General features: G+C 41.3%; 2 protein-coding genes across 2 annotated transcripts; both read right to left on the minus strand.

Annotated features, from left to right (window-relative positions):
- Positions 1–280: 280 nt before the first annotated feature.
- Positions 281–9,480, minus strand: aprt (adenine phosphoribosyltransferase). The gene is made up of 5 exons (XM_079169145.1): positions 9,361–9,480; positions 7,526–7,629; positions 6,108–6,241; positions 5,055–5,133; positions 281–2,815 (listed from the first exon to the last, which is right to left on the minus strand). The coding sequence occupies exons 1-5, from the start codon at positions 9,447–9,449 to the stop codon at positions 2,676–2,678; spliced, it is 546 nt and encodes a 181-aa protein (XP_079025271.1). The 5' UTR covers positions 9,450–9,480; the 3' UTR covers positions 281–2,675.
- A 2,514-nt stretch (positions 9,481–11,994) lies between these two features.
- On the minus strand, positions 11,995–17,669 carry ppp1r35 (protein phosphatase 1, regulatory subunit 35). The gene is made up of 6 exons (XM_079169218.1): positions 17,423–17,669; positions 15,806–16,043; positions 15,622–15,700; positions 13,355–13,479; positions 13,173–13,263; positions 11,995–12,470 (listed from the first exon to the last, which is right to left on the minus strand). Exons 2-6 carry the CDS (start codon positions 16,040–16,042, stop codon positions 12,193–12,195), a joined length of 810 nt encoding a protein of 269 aa, XP_079025344.1. The 5' UTR covers position 16,043; positions 17,423–17,669; the 3' UTR covers positions 11,995–12,192.
- Between the last annotated feature and the right edge of the window lie 366 nt (positions 17,670–18,035).

The following is an 18,035-nucleotide window of genomic DNA, read 5'->3' on the forward strand; positions in this document are numbered from 1 at the left end:
TGTGTTCCATCTGATTTGTCAACTATGGTGTTTAAGCTGTCTTTCGTCACCACGTTTGTTTTTTCAGTCTTTTGCTTCAATGGTAAAAGGTGTAGTGCCTTTCTAACCACTCAAAGCACTTTACACGTCATTCATACATTGATGGCATGGGCTACTACCAGTGGCGGCTGGTAGAACATGTTCTAGGTGGGGCCATCCAATCAATTTCAGCAAACATCCCAGTATGATTTAATGCAAACAAATGAAGGTATCAAACACGCATTACTACTTTGCAGTTAAATATTCAACATTTATTCCAACACGAAAAAAAGCAGTAAATAACACTTTGACAAACACGTCGGGACATCTTATTTTGGTCACCCTCACAGGGAATTCAGTATAATATATATATACACAGTATAATATAAAACAAATACATATATAGATATAAGCTATGATGAGTTTTCACTGTTAATTTACCATCAATTAAATGTTGATGCCTCCATGACCAAGTTGTCATGAAACTATGTAGAAGAAAAGATGTTCACTTTGCTTAATATGTAGCTTGACAGAGTTCTCCATGTGTGCCCTGGTGTTGTCATGTCTCCTTCCCTCCTCATCCCTCACTCCCTAACTGTCCGTGCTGGATCTGTCCCCGTTGTTTTAAAAAGCTAAATAAGTTATTAGCATGACTGCATCCAACTAGCCTAACCTGTCTGATGCAGCTAGTAGAGAAGCTTCATGTACTGCTTCCCTTTCCCGCTGGTCTGATTGTGAGGTCAGGCTGATCCGGGATCAGCTCTTTAACTGCAGAATCTCCGCTAAACTTCTCCTCTCAAACGGGTCTTGGAGGAGCAGTGCTCGCGCTGGCGCTCTCGCTCGCCTGTAGTAAAACAGAGAGCAATCCACAATTCAGATTACCACTGGTCTCAAGACTAACCTAAGCATCCATTAATATTGCATTTATTTGTTATTTGGCCTTCATTCAACTTTAATTTGCCCTTTTCTTTACTGTGTTGAAAAGTGTTACAGGTTGGGGAAAACTAGCAATATGGTCCAAAAAGGTCAAATCTAGTGGATGACCAGGGTCACTGGCTACCTCATACATCCACGAAGGCCCGGCTGGCTGTCTGAATGTAAACACACGCCTTTTAACTAAATGCATCTCATATTAAAACCACATTCATTAAAAAATGCTTTACTTTACAATATAGATAGATCTGTTAGTTTACTAATTTATTGGCGAAATGTATTAAATGACTTCAACATTTTCATTCTCATTAAAATATATATTCTACATTTGCAAGCGTCTATTGAGGTATTCAAACAAAGTTTCAACTGTTGTCATATTTTATGACGCCATCATACACAAAAAAAAGTATTTGATGGTATTATGGCTATAGAAATGTAATTTATGTTGCAGACCACCCAAATACAGGAGCGTGGCAGCTTATGGTTGTTTTTTAAAATATTAAACAAAGAATATGGACTGGATCAGAATAATTCCCTAGATAAAAATATGTTGAAAATGATTAAGTTGATTTCGACAATGCTCTGCACGCAACATTCAAATGTTGATTTAGAATTGAGTTTTAACAATATGATTGAAGCTTGGAACTTGTCCTCCACCTGTGTACTTATTTTTCATCTGTTTTTTTTTTTTTTTTACTTGAGCCACGGTCCATACCTTGGGGGACAACATTCACCACGTCACAGCCCATGATCTTTTTTTATTATTGTCACTCTCATGGGAACACTTCGGAAAAGTGTGCTATTTCTATTTTAATTTAGGGTCTATGCTTGTCTTATTTACAACTTCACTTCACATTTAGCATGATTCTGCTTCACTAACATGTGCACGGTAGTAAGAACAAATTGGCCATCTTCACATGTCATTAATCAGACATCATTTTGCATGTGCACTTATTTTGTGCACAAAGTAGGAACATTTCTACACACATTCCTGTGAATGAGGCCCACTGTGAGTACACAAGTAAAGACTAAGACCATTGGAATCCTCCAAATGACAAACAAATACGATAAAATAAAGCTTAGTGACAACAAAGAATGTATTTATGTATTTTGTTGTTTAGTAGGCAGCATTACATACCAAGAGAAGGTTCGATTCAAGTTAGCCGTCACATGGATAGCACAGCATTAAGATAAACTGATACACTACCTTCCTACACGAGTGTAAGACATTTCATATACAGACAGAGAATCTTTTTTGGGATAGATATAAAATACGATAAAAGAAAAAGTAAACCCATTGTCATTCAGTCTGCAACAGATATATTATTAAGCCTTTCTAATTTATATCAATCCATCCATCTCTCCTCTATGCTTCCTCCTGTTCAGGCATACAGGGATTCAAGGACTGATCCCAGCATGCATTAGGCAAAAGGAACAGAAACGTTTTTAGACTCCTTAAAGATCCATGGAATCCTAGCTGTCTCCATAAGCCAACGGCATCAGAGAATTAACAGATTAATGAATGAATAATACAAAAAAACTCATTTTTATATATATTTGAGTGCTGACTGAAATTGCAAATCAGTATGTGATTGAAATGACAAAAACTGTAACTTGTGCATGAGCTGAAGAGGTTTCTTTGGTGCTGGTTACACTTAGGAAGCACCTGACCGGAAATGAGTCAAATTTTGGTTTTACAGCCTTTGTGGTGGCTGCAGTGGTCCTCAGTACTGCACCAGGGAGAATACAGTGTGTGATTTCAGTTTGTCAATGCCGTTTAGCTCTTTGAGCTCGATCACCACCAGGCAGCCCAGAATCTCGGCCTGCTGCTTCTTCATCAGCTCACAGGCTGCATACAATGTCCCTGCAACACACACACGCAGAGAGACAGATATAGACACATCTGAATTGAACTTCAAAATACAAGATGGTGGGCCCGATGGGGCAAGTGGTTAAAATGTGAATAAAATAAAAAAACATTCCTGGAGTGTATTTTTTTAAATGACAATAAATAAGAACAAAGACATCAGATAGTATCCGTCATTCCTCCTGTCTGCTTTGTCTCAGCCAGCAGAGAAGTTTACAAGAAAATAAAAAGCTAAGAGGGACAAGAGTGACGTGGTGCTCATTTGGATCTCTCCATGCAGAATCCAAATTGAATGTCTCTTATCGACTGCCGTGAGGTAGGCCACCGCAGAGATGGCCATGGTGGATGCGTTGGAAAAGACACAGTTTGCTGTGTGGAGAGCAAAGAAACAGGTAGGTATGACTAGAACTGCTTTGTCTTCATGCTGTGTTCCTCCTGTCCTTGCAAGGCAGCTCTTCTCAAGCCGTATATATGGCAACAGCTGGAGAAGGGCTATTTCCAAACATGTGGATGGTCAAGCACGACTCTGCAATCCTTTTGGCAGGGTCATTGTCCTCAAACCAGAGGAAACAAACTGTGATGCGGTAGAATATTTGCCCTATATCCCCCGCCACAGCAACAGTTTTCTTGCAAAGTCAGTTTCCAGGACTCCCAGGAGTGTATTGTTGAAATCAGTGCCACTCAACAGGAGGTCATCAAGTGTGATGCCATTATGCTTGGCACTGTAGTCGACCACTGCCCATATCTGGCGTGGCTTACGTGGCTGATAAACCCTTAAGATTGGTAAACACAAACACTCATGTTCTCCACTGAGTAACGGGCTGACCCGCCTTGATGATCCTCTGCATGATAGTAACATGTGGCGTAAACGTCATAAGACCCTTGACTGCTTGTGGTGGAGATTGCACATTTAGTCTCTAAAAAGGGTAGTGAGTCATCCATGAAGACTTCCCTGTCCATTATTTTCAGGACGACTATCTTCTATGGACATGGCAAGATTGCGGTGCTCGCTGAAAAACTCCGGTTTCATCAAGAAGATCATTCATTTCGATAGCCCTTGGACAATTATTGTGAAGCACTGGAGTGTCAACTTTCTCTTTGACACAGTCTGGCTTTTAGGCTCTTCCAAAAAACACTTCTCCTACGATCACCCAGCAAAGATGGAGATGCTGGGCATAGGGCATGTAGTGGGGTCCTGTTGCACGTCTTGGCCGAGTAGGATACAAATGGCTGCAGTTGAATTTATAGCTGGGATTTTATCCTCTAATTGTCCAAAATTGTTGTCCACGCCATGTGAAATAACTTCTGACGCACATACTTCTCTGACTAGTTGGTCTTTCACCCAATCCCTCTCATGTGTTTATACTGTATATCACTCACTCAAGCCTCAATGCTTTTTGGAATACATATATTTGATTGGCCGAGTAGCATCAAGTGGTATGATTTACAACGCATGTAATTGGTCGGTGCGTTTCCTGGACTGGCTGAACGAGTGCCGTGAAGGCCTATGAGTGACCCCTGCTCTAACCGCTTAGGATGTGTAGTGTTTGCTGATGTGTTTAGCTCGCCGCCCTGGGGTTTCAAAGACTCCCTAGCATGTCTTCAAGTTGTACGACGCAGTGCCCTCCTTAATACAAAGAGCTCAAAAAAACTCTCAATTCTGTCTCCAACCTGCTGGATAAACTCTGGCGAGACAAATGTTGGCACATGACCTTGCAGTCCCACCTATGTCTATATTTTGACGTGACAGCTAGAGAGGCCCCTTCCCTTTGCTTCTTGCCTTGATCTCTTGTGGCTACTGAGGCCGCAGTAGTCCATGGAGACCCTAGTTGTCCATAGGGTGCTTAGCACTGTTGCACTATTTGCACGGGAACATTTGGGTTATATTCCATATCAGTAAAACTCAGCAACTGAATGTGTTTGATCTCTCATCAGACTACAACGACAATGAGCGAGTTGAGCGCAGAGTGAGTGGGAGACGGGCAGTAAAACCACATGGGGATGTGACTAAAAAGTGTCCCCAGTGGCGCTGCGGCAGTAAAGCAATGGTGTCCATGGCCACCAGAGTCTTGTTTACTGATAGCCAATGTAAATCCATAAGTTCAGCAGTAGCCTCTCATTGATGCAAGCAGAAGGAATTGTCAGTAAGGAGAAATATTTGACATTTTACATGTTTGTTTTTGTAAAACTTCCCTAGCCCGACAACCAGTGAACATGATGGCTATACAACGCTCACCTCCAGTAGCCAAAAGGTCATCAATGAGAAGAATCTTCTGTCCTGGATACACGGAATCCTCCTGGATTTCTGCTTCTGCCTGGAGGAACAGAAGTAAAATAGCATCAGCATTGTGCTGAGGGAATCTTTCTCAGAAGCAGAGACTAAAGCTGCTTATGGCTAACGGGACAATAAACAGAGAAATAGAGATTTTTTAGAGGAATGTGCACTCCAGTGCTCATGACCTTTGACTGGAGTAAAGATTCACATTCCAGTATGATGAATGATGAATGATACCCTGAAGGAAACAGCCAGAGCAATGCTGGAGTGGTTTCAGGACACAGGTATGAAATGTTATACACTAGCAGATAATCTCCCTGAAGTCATGTCCTTCGTAATTTAGAACCTGACAACAGAACAGTACAGCGAAGAGGGAGAATATCACTTGTATAGCTAAGTGGGTGTATTACTAGTAATATTTCTGCTAATATTAGTGTTATTACTACTCCCATTATATGAATAATTTCCATCATATGGATATGTTGTAATTGTATTATGATTGTTCTCATTTGCTTTACCTGCAGTTTCTTCCCTACATGTACACGTGTTCAATCTAGTGTTTTATAATACTTGCAAAAAGCCCTAGAGGAGGTTGCAGAAGGTGACCAGTGTGACCCAGTCCCACACATTCATTACTGGTCAGCGAATCTTTCCTCTGTGGTCTAGCATACATATGTTGGGAATCAGGCGAGTAAGACTTTTAAATGACCAGTCCAACATTTTAGGAAACATGCTTGTCTAACTTTAGATTCGAGAAGATCTATTCAGTTTGATTTCTGTATGCTAATGTACTGTCAAACTGTATTAGTATATGTTGTTTCTCTGTTCTTATGTGTAGAAATGTATATACAAGACATTGGCTTAAGGACAATTTATGTAAACATTTATATCAATTAAAACATTCTCTAGATGTCTGTATTCCCCAATTACCATTCAATCAACAACGTAAATTGAACATAACTGCAAGGCCAACAAACACAAAATCATTTGCGTGTGTGCATTTGTGTACTTTACCTTGCCATACTCCAAATCATACGCCACAGACACAGTGGTTCCAGGCAGTTTGCCTTTCTTTCTGACCAGGACAAAGCCAACACCCAGCCGCTGGGCAAGCAGAGGGCCGAACAGGAAACCACGAGCATCTAAACCTGAACACAAATAAATAAAATGTGGTACCCAGCTAAATATTATGCATTAGAAAGACACGTTGGTGCAAGACATAGAGCGGATATAAAATAAATACACCCTGCAAAGAGTTTTTACATGTCGTCTGTAAATCTCATCTATTTGAAGAGGCAGTTTTGCCCTGACCCAAAGTATATAACTGAGGCTGTCATGCAAGGTGCCAACAGCCCATCAGATGGAAACTAAACGATGGCGCAGCCTTTGGGTTATCTTGCCCAAAGACACTTAAAATGCAGACTGGAGGAGCCAGCCGATAAGAGGACGACCCGCTCTAGAGCAGGGTTGTCCTTCGGCAGTTCAATCCCTGGCTCCATTAGTCCATGTCAATGTGTCCTTGGGCACGACACTTAACTAATCATACATACACCATTTGAGGTTAAGAGTCCTGATGCGCAGGTGGCACCTTGCATGGTAGCCCCTGCCATCAGTGTGTGAATGGTTGATGACATCTAGTGTTAAAGTGCTTTGAGTGGTCGGAAGACTAGAAAAGGGCTCGACAAATGCAAGTCCATTTACCAAACTAGGCAAGCCCTGTAGCCAATTATATTTAGGGATACAGTGGCGACCAAGTCCGCCCACTTCCTGTAATAAGAATACCATTCGCGACCGTGCAGTTGAAAGCGCAACAACAGTAGTTGTGCACTCGGAAATAAGAGCGTGTGCTCAAAGCACGGTTTTCTCGTCGCAGGGTACAATATTGCTTGTGTAAGCATAGATTCTGTGCGCGGGTTATGTGAAAGTAATGGCAAAATGTATCTCATTTGCACACAGATTTTTAATTATTCAGTAGCCACCAGAGAAAAGTCTCACATTTCCATCATGCCTGCCTGATGCCAAGTGCTGGACTAAGTAGTTTGTTAAGTTTGCTGTTTTATGTTCCAAAATGCAAATAGTGAATCTCCACGCATTTGTATGGATCTTTTTGAGACCGTTTTACTGTGCCGATGTGTCTCACACAATATTCACAAGTAGAAGGTAAGATCCAGCACTATCCAGTAGATAGCAGTAATGCAACATTAATGGATAATAGAGAGAAAAACATATAGAGAAAAACAAATGAAGAACTGATAACTACATCTATAACTGGATACGTAGATGCAACGTAGGTACACGCACATTAACGTTTAGAGTAAAGGTGTGTCAATGAATACTTTTTAAAAATGTACAATTTCAATTATCTGTAGACTGTTCCTTTAAGGTTAAGAATATGGGTATATATTAAAAGGCGCTTTGCTTTGGCTTCTTACCTACTATCAGATCAAGCTGCTGGTGATTCTTCCTTACATGTTCTTCAAACAGGTCAATCACTGCTGTCAGAGCAGCTGGATCCTTCAGGATGGGACAAATATCCCTGCAGCATACACACATTCTATTAGTATCCGGTCATTTCAAATGGAAATCAATATGAAACACATATATTGTGAGATCACATACGATTTCTTTATTAATTTCTGCTTTGCACATATTTGATGTATTCTTCCATCAGCACACCTGATTAACCTAGTAACTAAAACAATGAAATTAAATCATAAACTGAGCTCGGGCTGCAACTGTTTTTGTTATGGATTCACCAACAAGTATTTCTTTTAATTAATCCTTCAGTCCAAAAATGTCTTCAAATGTGTTGCTTACACCAAAAGATATTACATTTATATTAATACAAGAGAGAAAAACAGTAAATTGTCACAGTGGAGAAGCTGGAAAAAGAGAATGGTTGGTATTTCTCCACCAAACAAATGCCTTAATTTCAGAAAGTAAAATCCACAGGGCGCAATAAGCTTCTGGTGAGAGCTGGAGACGCACCATTGTTTCCGGGTTGAATTACATATTTCTTCAAAAGATTGTGAAACGTGCTTTCTCTCATTTGGTGGGTGTGTCAGAGTGGACCCAATCAGCAGCTACCTGTAGGCCTATATAACCCTCAAGGATTTACTGACGTCACCTGGTGAGTGGTTGAGTGTGAGAGGCTGTGAGGGCTTGAGATGGTGTAAATAGGAACGGGACAGCACTTTGCTGCAACATATCACGTTACCATGAAAACGACAACAAATATGATGTATAATTGTGTGTATTTATTTTATACTTTGTACTCCCTGATTTGAACGTCTTCAGGCTCTTTCCTCACAAGATAAGTAACTTCATATAATCTATTTACTCGTTTTTGTCAGCTTCAATGACTAAATCAAATATTTGATGAATAAATAAATAAATATTCTCTGATTTATACTCCAGAGTGAACACACTGAGCCGTTCTCTTTGTTTACGTCTCCATGCGTCCACTGGTTACCCCGTGTTTAACGTCACATTGCTATGAGTTGTGGGTAATTCCCTTAGGCTAGGTCAGCATACCTTACGGAAAGGGTTCATAAAGGGCTCAAAATGTCTGCGAGAGAGCCCTCAAACACTCGACAGCGGGACAGTGCGGGAGCGCGCCTCAAAGTCCGTGAGTCCGTAAGGGGGGGACATTGGGATTTGGCCTGTGCGCTTAAGTGCATGGTGTTCAACGCACCTGAGGCCAGCCTTGACTTAAAAGCAGTTGCCTTCTGCAAACAGGTCATGTTAAACCACAGGGGGGACGTAAAGACAGACCTAAGTAACTCGATTTCCTACGAGCGATATGAGTCGGATATGCTTCGACAGCACACAACACAGCACTTACCAGAACTACACAAATTAGCGTGGATATGTCATAGCCTACTCTCGCTGTGTTTTACCCAGAAGGCCGTTTTGATTCACCAAAAAGTACTTCTTTTTTTTAAATTATTGTTTCTATCTTTTTAAAGATTATTTTGTATTGTATCACATCCAGAAGTTTGCCATCTCGGAGTGTTGGGACTTTGAGTCTTTTTATTTTTATCTGTTTAGATCATAGCCCAATTCCGCACCAATATATATTCTGTGTTCACAGGGCAACATGTGACCAACACATTAGGACATATTCAGTCCACACACAGCTCCTTCCTTCACCTGCTGTGTGTGGAGCACGTTCTACCGCATGACGAGCTCTCTTTCGCTGCTATATAGGTAGCGCGGAAGAGACGGACCTGGCACATGTAGCTTTAAACAGCATTTAGTATGTTACCTGAACAAGATGCCTTTCTTTGGAAAGTCTGGAAAAGCTCGAATGTGTCTATGGACCAACTGGAGTTTTGATTCTGTGTCGGCTGCCATTCTTGCTAAATGTGTCACTAGAGCACTTCTTCTGGTTTTACGGCGGTTGGCATCTAGCTTATTGGTGCATTACCGCCACCTTCTGCTCCGGAGTGTGGATCATACTTACAATCTTTCAGCCAAAACAAAAATATACCACACATTAACCTTTATTTTATACTCCATGTTTTACACTCTAGAGTAGACCTATACAGTTCTAGCCTGTGACAAGCACCCTTGTACCATATCATAGGGATTCACTTGTAATTCTGAAGGCCTCCAGGCAGATTTTTTTCCCTTAGAGACAGCATAGGGGCGAAATCTGATTGGATAAAAGCTCTACTTAAAACAAGCTGCTTCCAGCGCAAATCAGGAAGACAGTAGCAATGAAATGAGATATAGGCTAATGGAAAAATAATTAAATTATAAAATAGCTATAACTTCAGGATTCTGTCAGTGTCTAGGCCAGCAGAGAAGGCCTTGCTGGCCCTGACGGCCCACTGCTTAAACGTAAACAAAGCAAAATCTGATGTGCCACTCAAACTGTACAATGACATTTCATGGATTATAGGTGCAACTGAGTTACCAACACTGGCTCACTGTGTTGATGTTCCAGATGATTTGAATCTAAAAATGACATCTATTTGCCAAGACATTGTGTTCTCAGGGCCAAAAAGCATGACACCTAAATCATTGTGTCCTGGGCTAACTGTTGGCCATTTAGTTCTTCACAAATTGTGTCACTTCTAAATAGACTTGACCATTGTGCATCATGGGACACCATTGTCAGTTTAGACACTAGCCTTGCCCAACTTCAACTCGTAGAGGGCAGAGACAAAATACCAAAGGGACAATTGTGGGACAAGCTAGATACTTTGAGGAGGAGACACGGTCAGGTTGTGGAATCATACAAATTGTATTATGCTGCAAATTTCTGGAGCTGAACCTTAGTCAACAAAAAACAGATAACGGCCCAATCCCAATCTCCACCCTTACCGACTCAGGGACTTTGAGGCGCGCTCCCGCAAAGTTCGTGAGGGTTTAGGGCTGTCCAACTGTCAAATCATAGAGTGTTTGAGGGCTCTCTGGCAGACATTTTTAGCCTTTTATGAAACCTTTACGTAAGTCAGCATTGGATGCAGACTTTGCCTATGGGAATTACCCACAAATCATTGCAATGTGACGTTAAACACGGGGTAACAAGTGGACACATGGAGGCTAGGGGTTAAAGATGGAAAAAATTGTTGATTTTGTGATCGAACAAAAACGAGTAAATAGATTATTTTAAATTACCTCTCATGTGAGGAAAGAGCCTGAAGACGTTCAAATCAGGGAGTACAAAGTATAAAATAAATACACACAATTGTACATCATATTTGTTGTCGTTGTTATGGTAACGTGATATGTTGCACTAAAATGCTGTCCCATTCGTATTTACACCAAGCCCTCACAGTCTATCATGTGACGTCAGTAAGTCCTTGAGGGTTCAGGGTTTGAGGCTGTAGGGGGGACATTGGGATTGGGCCAGCTACAGAGGGGATTGTCCTCATTCAAAGCACCCCTTTAGCATTCCTGCAGAACAATACCATCAGTCTAAACAACAAGGGCCACAGAACTTGTTACATCGTGAAAGTATTCCATTACAGGCGGAAACATACAGATTGAACACTGTGTCTGCTACACAGACACACACACACACACACACACACACACACACTGCTGCACATTATGAGCGAGGATACATGAGAGCAGCCTTCACAGAAGTCTTTTAACGGCCAACACTCCTAGTTTATCAATTATTTGATTGAACGATGCGACTGATCACTGAAGTTTCATACCAGAGTGAAGACAGATCACAGGTTCAATTCAAGTGTATTACTCTGTATCATTCTCAAGTTTTATATTTCATGTTTTCTAATTCACCATCTGGTAAAACTATATGTTAATTGAAGGTCTGAACAACAAAGGGACAGACATATTTGTCTTTTTATGATCTTTTACTTAATAACTTGTATTATAAGAGAGAGCAGGAGAGTCTATGTTTCTGTCAGCAAGAAACACGTCAGGCTGAGTGTCGAGTTTGTTATTAGTTGCATAATTTCAATATTCCTCGAAACATTTAGCCCTATAAATACTTTCCGGGTTCAAAAGAAACCATAATCATATTCTGTGTAATTAAATAATGACTTCACGATCAGAATATCTATAAATACAGACCCAAACAAGGAATAAATAAGATAAACGCAATCTGCCAATAGAAATCAATCCTGCGCTTATAAACTGGTACAGAACACCGTATAAATACAGTCATATAAATGGGTGTCTTTATTAGTATTAGTACAGTACCCAAGTGAGCAGACAAACTCCCTCAAAAGTCTCTCCAGCTTTTAAAGCCGACTGACAGCTGATCCAGCTGTGATTGGCGGCCGCCGTCATCAGAAATGGACATCTCTTCACGTGACGATACAGAAGTATTCTCTTAAAACATATTTCCTCGTTTCCTCTCACTCCTTGTATGGTTTCCTTTCCTCCAGGAAAAGATACAAGTGAGGGAAACGTGGATTCAATTAACAGACTTGGGATGTACCCTGTGTTTGAAAATACTTTATTGGAAAAACAAAAAGTATCTAAATACAGATTTCAGTTTATATTAATAATTTAAAAAATGTGATCACTATTATTCATGATATCTCACACACACAGTCTGACCTCAGTATCTACTGTCAATCAGAGCTCTCCCGTGTGCATGTCAGGGCATGGCCTCTCAGCATCTCCCTCTTCTGTGGAGGTCAAAGGTAGAGCAGGTGGGACATGGCAATGGGCAGGGCTTGTAGTTGACAGGCTCCTCCTCTAGTGGGACAGGTTTTTGTCTAAGGTGGTCAGAGGTCATGAAGAGGACAAGAGAGGGCCCATCTGCTGCCTTGTTGCCAAGACAGGGCGGCAGCAGCCTATGCTGCAGCACCTGGCTGATCAGCTGATCTTCCTGCACCTCGACACAGACCAATGAAGTGAAGAGAAGCTGAGAGCGAGAGACATTCACTTCTACAGACAGAGACAGAGAGAAAGGAAGTAGAAATTTAAACAAGGCTGAGAAATAGAAAATGTATATGACCCTAATTGAGTTGAAGTTGAAAGTGAAATCTAAACACCAAAAGTCTATAAACGAACATACTGTCAATCAAGTATCACTTATGAACTTTGTCATAAGTCATAATTGAGAGGAATTATTGTTTTATGATTCTAAAAATAGTTTTTAGGAAATGCTGCATTGTATAAAATACAGTCACGCCATTTATCATTTATACTTTATTTATGCATCACTAAAATAGGATGTTCAGAACAAAACAATGTGTTTTCCATGCAGTAAAAATATTTGTTTCTTAACAAAATGTGAGGTAAAGTGATTGCTGTATGTTTTAGTGCCATTTTGAGCATATATTGATAATTATCGGGATAATATTGTTAATTGCAATTTTTTTGGCCATTTTTTTTCATGACATGACATTTTCATTGAGTTACATGGTGGTGCATTTTATAGTCAATCCCAATCTAAAACTCTAAAAATAACCTCCTTCGGTACAGGTTAGGTTTGCAAGATAAATGACCATGGTGATCTAGCAGGTAAAAAGAGAACCACCTTCGTGACTTTTCAAACTCTAACTTTAGGCTCAACATACCTTGCTAGTACATTCATCTTGCTTGAAATAAGGTAAATGAGAGGCACCCCTTTTGTGTGTGTGTTACCTTCAGTAGCTCTGGTGTTGATCAAGGTTTTGGTCCTCTCTGACCTACGTAGAGTCTCCTGAATGGCCTTCTGGGAGTTAAACTCAGCACCCTGCAGGACAACAGACAGGTTAACCATGGGAACCAGCAGTTTATTAGCTCAGCTGTGATTTATAGATAACCTACTGCTAAAAAGTGTGAACCTGCAGGGACTGAAGCTCGGCCTTCAGAGCCAGAGTGGTGTTTAGCCCCACCCTCTTGAGAAAGCCTGGATCCTGATTGGATACTGCCAATCTGCCACCACGGGACTCCACCCATTGTCTGGGGGCTACATAAAGCCAGATAAGAGGAAGAAAAAACAGTTATTGATTCTTCCATTGACCAGTGTTAGCTCTATTACAGTCTATAGTTTTTACTTTGAACAATGATGGATTCACTTGTGTACAGGAAGCTGCAGCAACTCCTGTTTTGTCTTTAACACATGGGCTGCTGTTGTGCTTCTGTGAAAGAAGGTCACTCTCTCTGATCTTTGGAGGAGATGAGAGATCCGCTGCACTGCCGTCTCTTTCTGAGACACTAGATTAATGACATCGGCCTATTTGTGTCATTACAGTCAGCAACATTTGATTCTGTTTGGACTTTTGTTTTCTTTAACAAAGCAGGAATTATGGTATGTCGAAATGGGCTCGTGAATGAGTAGTGTCACAGGGCTCAATAGCATTAAGCATGTTAGTACAGCCTGGTTTTCCACTCCAGAGTAGGGTCTCATATCCGCAGCTATAAATATAACAACCGCCGTGGTGATTCTTTAACCCCGTTTGAATCGGTAGGGAGTAGCTACCTAAACGCTGCGGGGAGAGTTTGTAGAGAACATTATATTTCCCACAATTTAAGCTTTTGCCTTTTCCAAATGCAATAGTATTATTCAAACGTATTGTTCGGTTCGTAATGCGTACCGAACCGCGAGCCTCGTACCAAACGGTTCAATACGAATACGTGTATTGTTACACCCAAAATATTATGCCGTTTACTGCAGCAGAATGTGAGATTAGCCTCGGACAGACACAGAGGTGCACACTTGCTCACAGTCGCATATGAGCGATCTCATTATGATTCTCCTGGCAGAGATAATAACCTCTACTGAAGACAACAATAGCCTAACTTTACTGTTAAGAATCTTTGCGTTAGTTTAATGTAGAGGAACCTTTGGTTATTTGCAGATAGATATATATGGTTCTGTTGTTGGGAGGTGGTTTTAAACTTTGCAGGGACAGAACACATTTGAAATGTTTTACAAAGCTTGATAAAGGACAACAACCTTAAAAGAAAACAAAGACTGACATTACATCTGAGTAACGGTTCAAACTCTAGTCGAGGAGCTGCAGAACGTTGTTAAATGTGTTTAGATAGGAATGTCCTGCTGTGCCCTGATACATTATAACGATTAGGGATGCACCAATACCAGTATCGGGTATTGGGTCCGATACTACTCCGATACAACTACACCTGATCCCACGAAGGCAACATGACGTTAACCGCTCTTCAGTTGGGCCTAATAAGCTGCCCAGCTGCAATGATAACCTGATGAATAAACAGGTTAAATCCAGAATTTATCACCTGCTTCAGTGGACGCGCAAAACAGGCAGTTCCCAGTTCCGATCTTGGAGCGTACAGACTTGCCTGTTAATGTGGCCTGACATGATCGGATGACAAAAGTTGCATTTAAAAGACAAGTGTAACCACAGCCTCAGGTCATTTTGGGCCTTAACAGAGACCTGCATTCATTTTGATAGGCTGTAACACATTAGCCTACATTTTTTGTAGAGCTTCATATCGATTTACCTTTAAAATATATGTTTGGGGCTACCCTCAAAACAATCAGGATTAAGCCTCGAAAAAATGGCGGCTCCGATGCCACAGTGCATAATCAACATTTTGATAAAGCACATCCAATAACAAAAATAATGCTAATAATAAATCACTACAAAAAATATATTTAATAATAACAATCATAATGCTGAGTTCTCCTGGGGGGTTACAATTCAGGCCTGGCACCCTGGGACCGCCCATTAGGCCAGGTCTGGTTGCTGACATGTATGTGATTACCACAGCAACCCATGCAGATAGGTCGGTGATGTCTGGACACAGAAAGATGATCTGATCACCTGCACATAGCAGTGCAGACAGTCTGTCTTAAAATCGGATTTGCCTGCAGTCTGAACGTAGCCATGGTCTGAGAGTGTTAGCTTATAAGATGTATAGCAATGTACTTGCGCCTGTCTGGACACACAGATGGTCACAAGTACATTTGCTGTTACACAACGTGGGGGCTTGGCGTGAAAATGACAACTGCGTAGGTCTGAAACTAGCAATGACAGTTGCCGTCGCTTTGCGCCGGGTGTAAAATAGGGCCCTCAGTCATAATTGTCAGACTGGTTACAGTGGTGACATCCTCTGCTCCACCTCTGACCTCTGATTGGCTGCTTAGGTGGGATGTCTCTGCTCTGCTCCGGTGTTGCCGCGAGATCCACCGGCTCTTCAAAAAACACCTGCAGAACAGAGACAGAATGAAGTCATTACACCCTCGCACACACCAGGACTACAGGGTAACATCATCACAAAAACATACTAGGACTAAACGATAATGTCATCACCTGTATGTTCGCACCTCTTCCCGTCTGTCCTTGGGGGAAGGGCTTCGGCTGTGATTGGTCACTTTGCTGACCAATCTTCAGTGGGCTGGCCTTCATGTGTGTGCGGCTGGTCTTGGCAGCAGAGCTGAGTGTGACGGAGAGGTCGAGCTCAGGACAGTGAATCGGAGAGGAGGAGGAAAGGGGAAAGGGGGCAGGGTGAGGAGATGGGGTAGGAGAGAGGAAGGAGGAGGAACTCATCCTGACAGGAAACAATAGAGACATTGATTTTCAGTGGAATGCACCCAAAAAAGAAACAGTTTGTACAGTTCATCTTGGAACATTTTGTTTTCATTTACTGGAGTACTTAAGATAAATGACAATATACCAAGGACCTTGAGACAACACCACCACGACCAGCCAGACCAAATGCCACTGAAAGTAGAGTTGACTGCCCAAAGAGGAGAGCCAGGATGGAAGCTAAGCTCACAAAGGGAGGACCTAAGGCCCCACGATCACACCGAGACACGTCGCTAGAAACGTGTCGCCAGCAAAATCATTGTTTCTCTATGGCACGCTGGTGTGCCAATGACTACATACATGAAAAGGCGACTTACACATTCCACCTGTTACATCCCTAAATATTATACACATACACCCAGTGTATCCCCTTAGCAAACCACCCCGCACCCCAACAAAGCGACCTTTCCCATCTTTGAGTGTGGCCACTTGATTCGGCTCACCCACCAAAGTGTCCTCAGAGCGCACATACCTACACACATACTGTGCATACATGCAGGCATGTGTATACTGTGCTCACACACATACATTTACAATTACTCTCTCATTTTAGTCAAATAACCATTTCCACGTTTAAACCAATGACATGCAACATTATAGATTCATACACATTATATTAAAGAATCATAATTAGTGATGCATTAATGAGTTCATTGCTTTAATGTTGCAGCTAGTAAAGTTGGGGATCTACTATATAAACTGCAAGGCAGCTGAATTTAAAATACATCAGTTGATTTGTATTCTGTATTCTCAATCGGTACAGTAAAAGTAACTAAAGTAATCAAATAAAAGTAGACGGAAAAGGTACAGTACTTCCGCATGAATTGTAGTGGAGTATAAGTAGAAGAGCATAACATGAAAATACTCCATCAAGTAACATTACCTCAAAAGTGTACAAGTAGTTACAGTATTTGAGGAGCTAGTTAAGTGTAGCGATGTTGTGTTACTTTTCACCAATGGTGTGTGGAATATTGTTGTCATTTGATCCCGTTACGTTATTTTGTATCATTATATTTAGGTCAATAAACCGTAAATCAAACTTAATCTGTTGGTTTACAGATAACTATAACGTTAGATAAGCAGTTAAGTTACACTGTAGTCAGTTAGCTTGTTAGATAGCACATTAAACCAGTCTTTGAATACAGATGTAGCCGTTAGCCCTGTAATCTTAGTGAACAAATGCAACTAGCTTCCACTTGCTGAGTTTTTAAGTTACTAGCTAAATCCTACGTCAGTCTCCGTTTACTGTTAATCAGACTGTTTGGCTTGTCTATTTTTTTCACAGAGTATACATTGAAGCTGATACAGTTAGCTTGTACAACTAACATATTCTTGTGTTACCTGATTTAGTCCGATCGGAAAATATCATTAGAAACACCAGACCTAAAGAGCATACAAAGGTCGCTCTCTGAAGATGATCCAACGTTAAACGTTTTTATTATCCGAAGATTTCAGGACAGTTATCATCCGTTTCTCCTTTAAATTACCCTCCGTGCACTATTCTTCTTTGGTTTTACCGGCCGACTACGGGTACATCCCAAAACTCTTATTTGTCATTTCCTCGCTCCTCGATCCTCGCTTGAACCGGAAGTTGTTCTGCACCGCCATATTGACGGCCGTCCCAAAGCTCTTATTTAGCTCGGAGGAGCGAGGATCTCCGAGGGAGGAGGGATCTCCGAGGGGCCATAAGCGATGACGCACGAGAACAGCCTCCTAGGAAGTGTCGGCTGCACGCCCTCTCATTGTTCATCATGTGATTGGACGCTGCAGCTGATCGGACTGACTGACTGAGTTTAACACCAGAGTGAAGACAGATCAGATTAAACTCTAGTTTATATTTGATTAGTTTTCTGATTAACCGTCTGATTTAAATATATGTTCATTGTAGACTGAAACAAAAGGAGCACAAACAACTTTCTTCATTTATTAGAAGGTTTTGTGTTTTCATGATCTG

The sequence above is a fragment of the Pholis gunnellus genome (genome assembly GCF_910591455.1).
Source record: "Pholis gunnellus genome assembly, chromosome: 11".
Classification (NCBI taxonomy): Eukaryota; Metazoa; Chordata; class Actinopteri; order Perciformes; family Pholidae; genus Pholis; species Pholis gunnellus.

Excerpts from the sequence above, each read along its gene's own strand:
- aprt (XM_079169145.1), bottom strand. The coding sequence starts at position 9,449 with ATGGCAGCCGACACAGAATCAAAACTCCAGTTGGTCCATAGACACATT. Across the intron at positions 7,630-9,360 it reads AAGAAAGGCATCTTGTTCAG|GGATATTTGTCCCATCCTGA; the intron begins GTAACATACTAA and ends TGTATGCTGCAG. Across the intron at positions 2,816-5,054 it reads TGACCTTTTGGCTACTGGAG|GGACATTGTATGCAGCCTGT; the intron begins GTGAGCGTTGTA and ends TGTGTGTTGCAG.
- ppp1r35 (XM_079169218.1), bottom strand. The coding sequence starts at position 16,042 with ATGAGTTCCTCCTCCTTCCTCTCTCCTACCCCATCTCCTCACCCTGCC. Across the intron at positions 15,701-15,805 it reads GAAGAGGTGCGAACATACAG|GTGTTTTTTGAAGAGCCGGT; the intron begins GTGATGACATTA and ends TCTGTTCTGCAG. Across the intron at positions 13,480-15,621 it reads ACCTAAGCAGCCAATCAGAG|CCCCCAGACAATGGGTGGAG; the intron begins GTCAGAGGTGGA and ends GGCTTTATGTAG.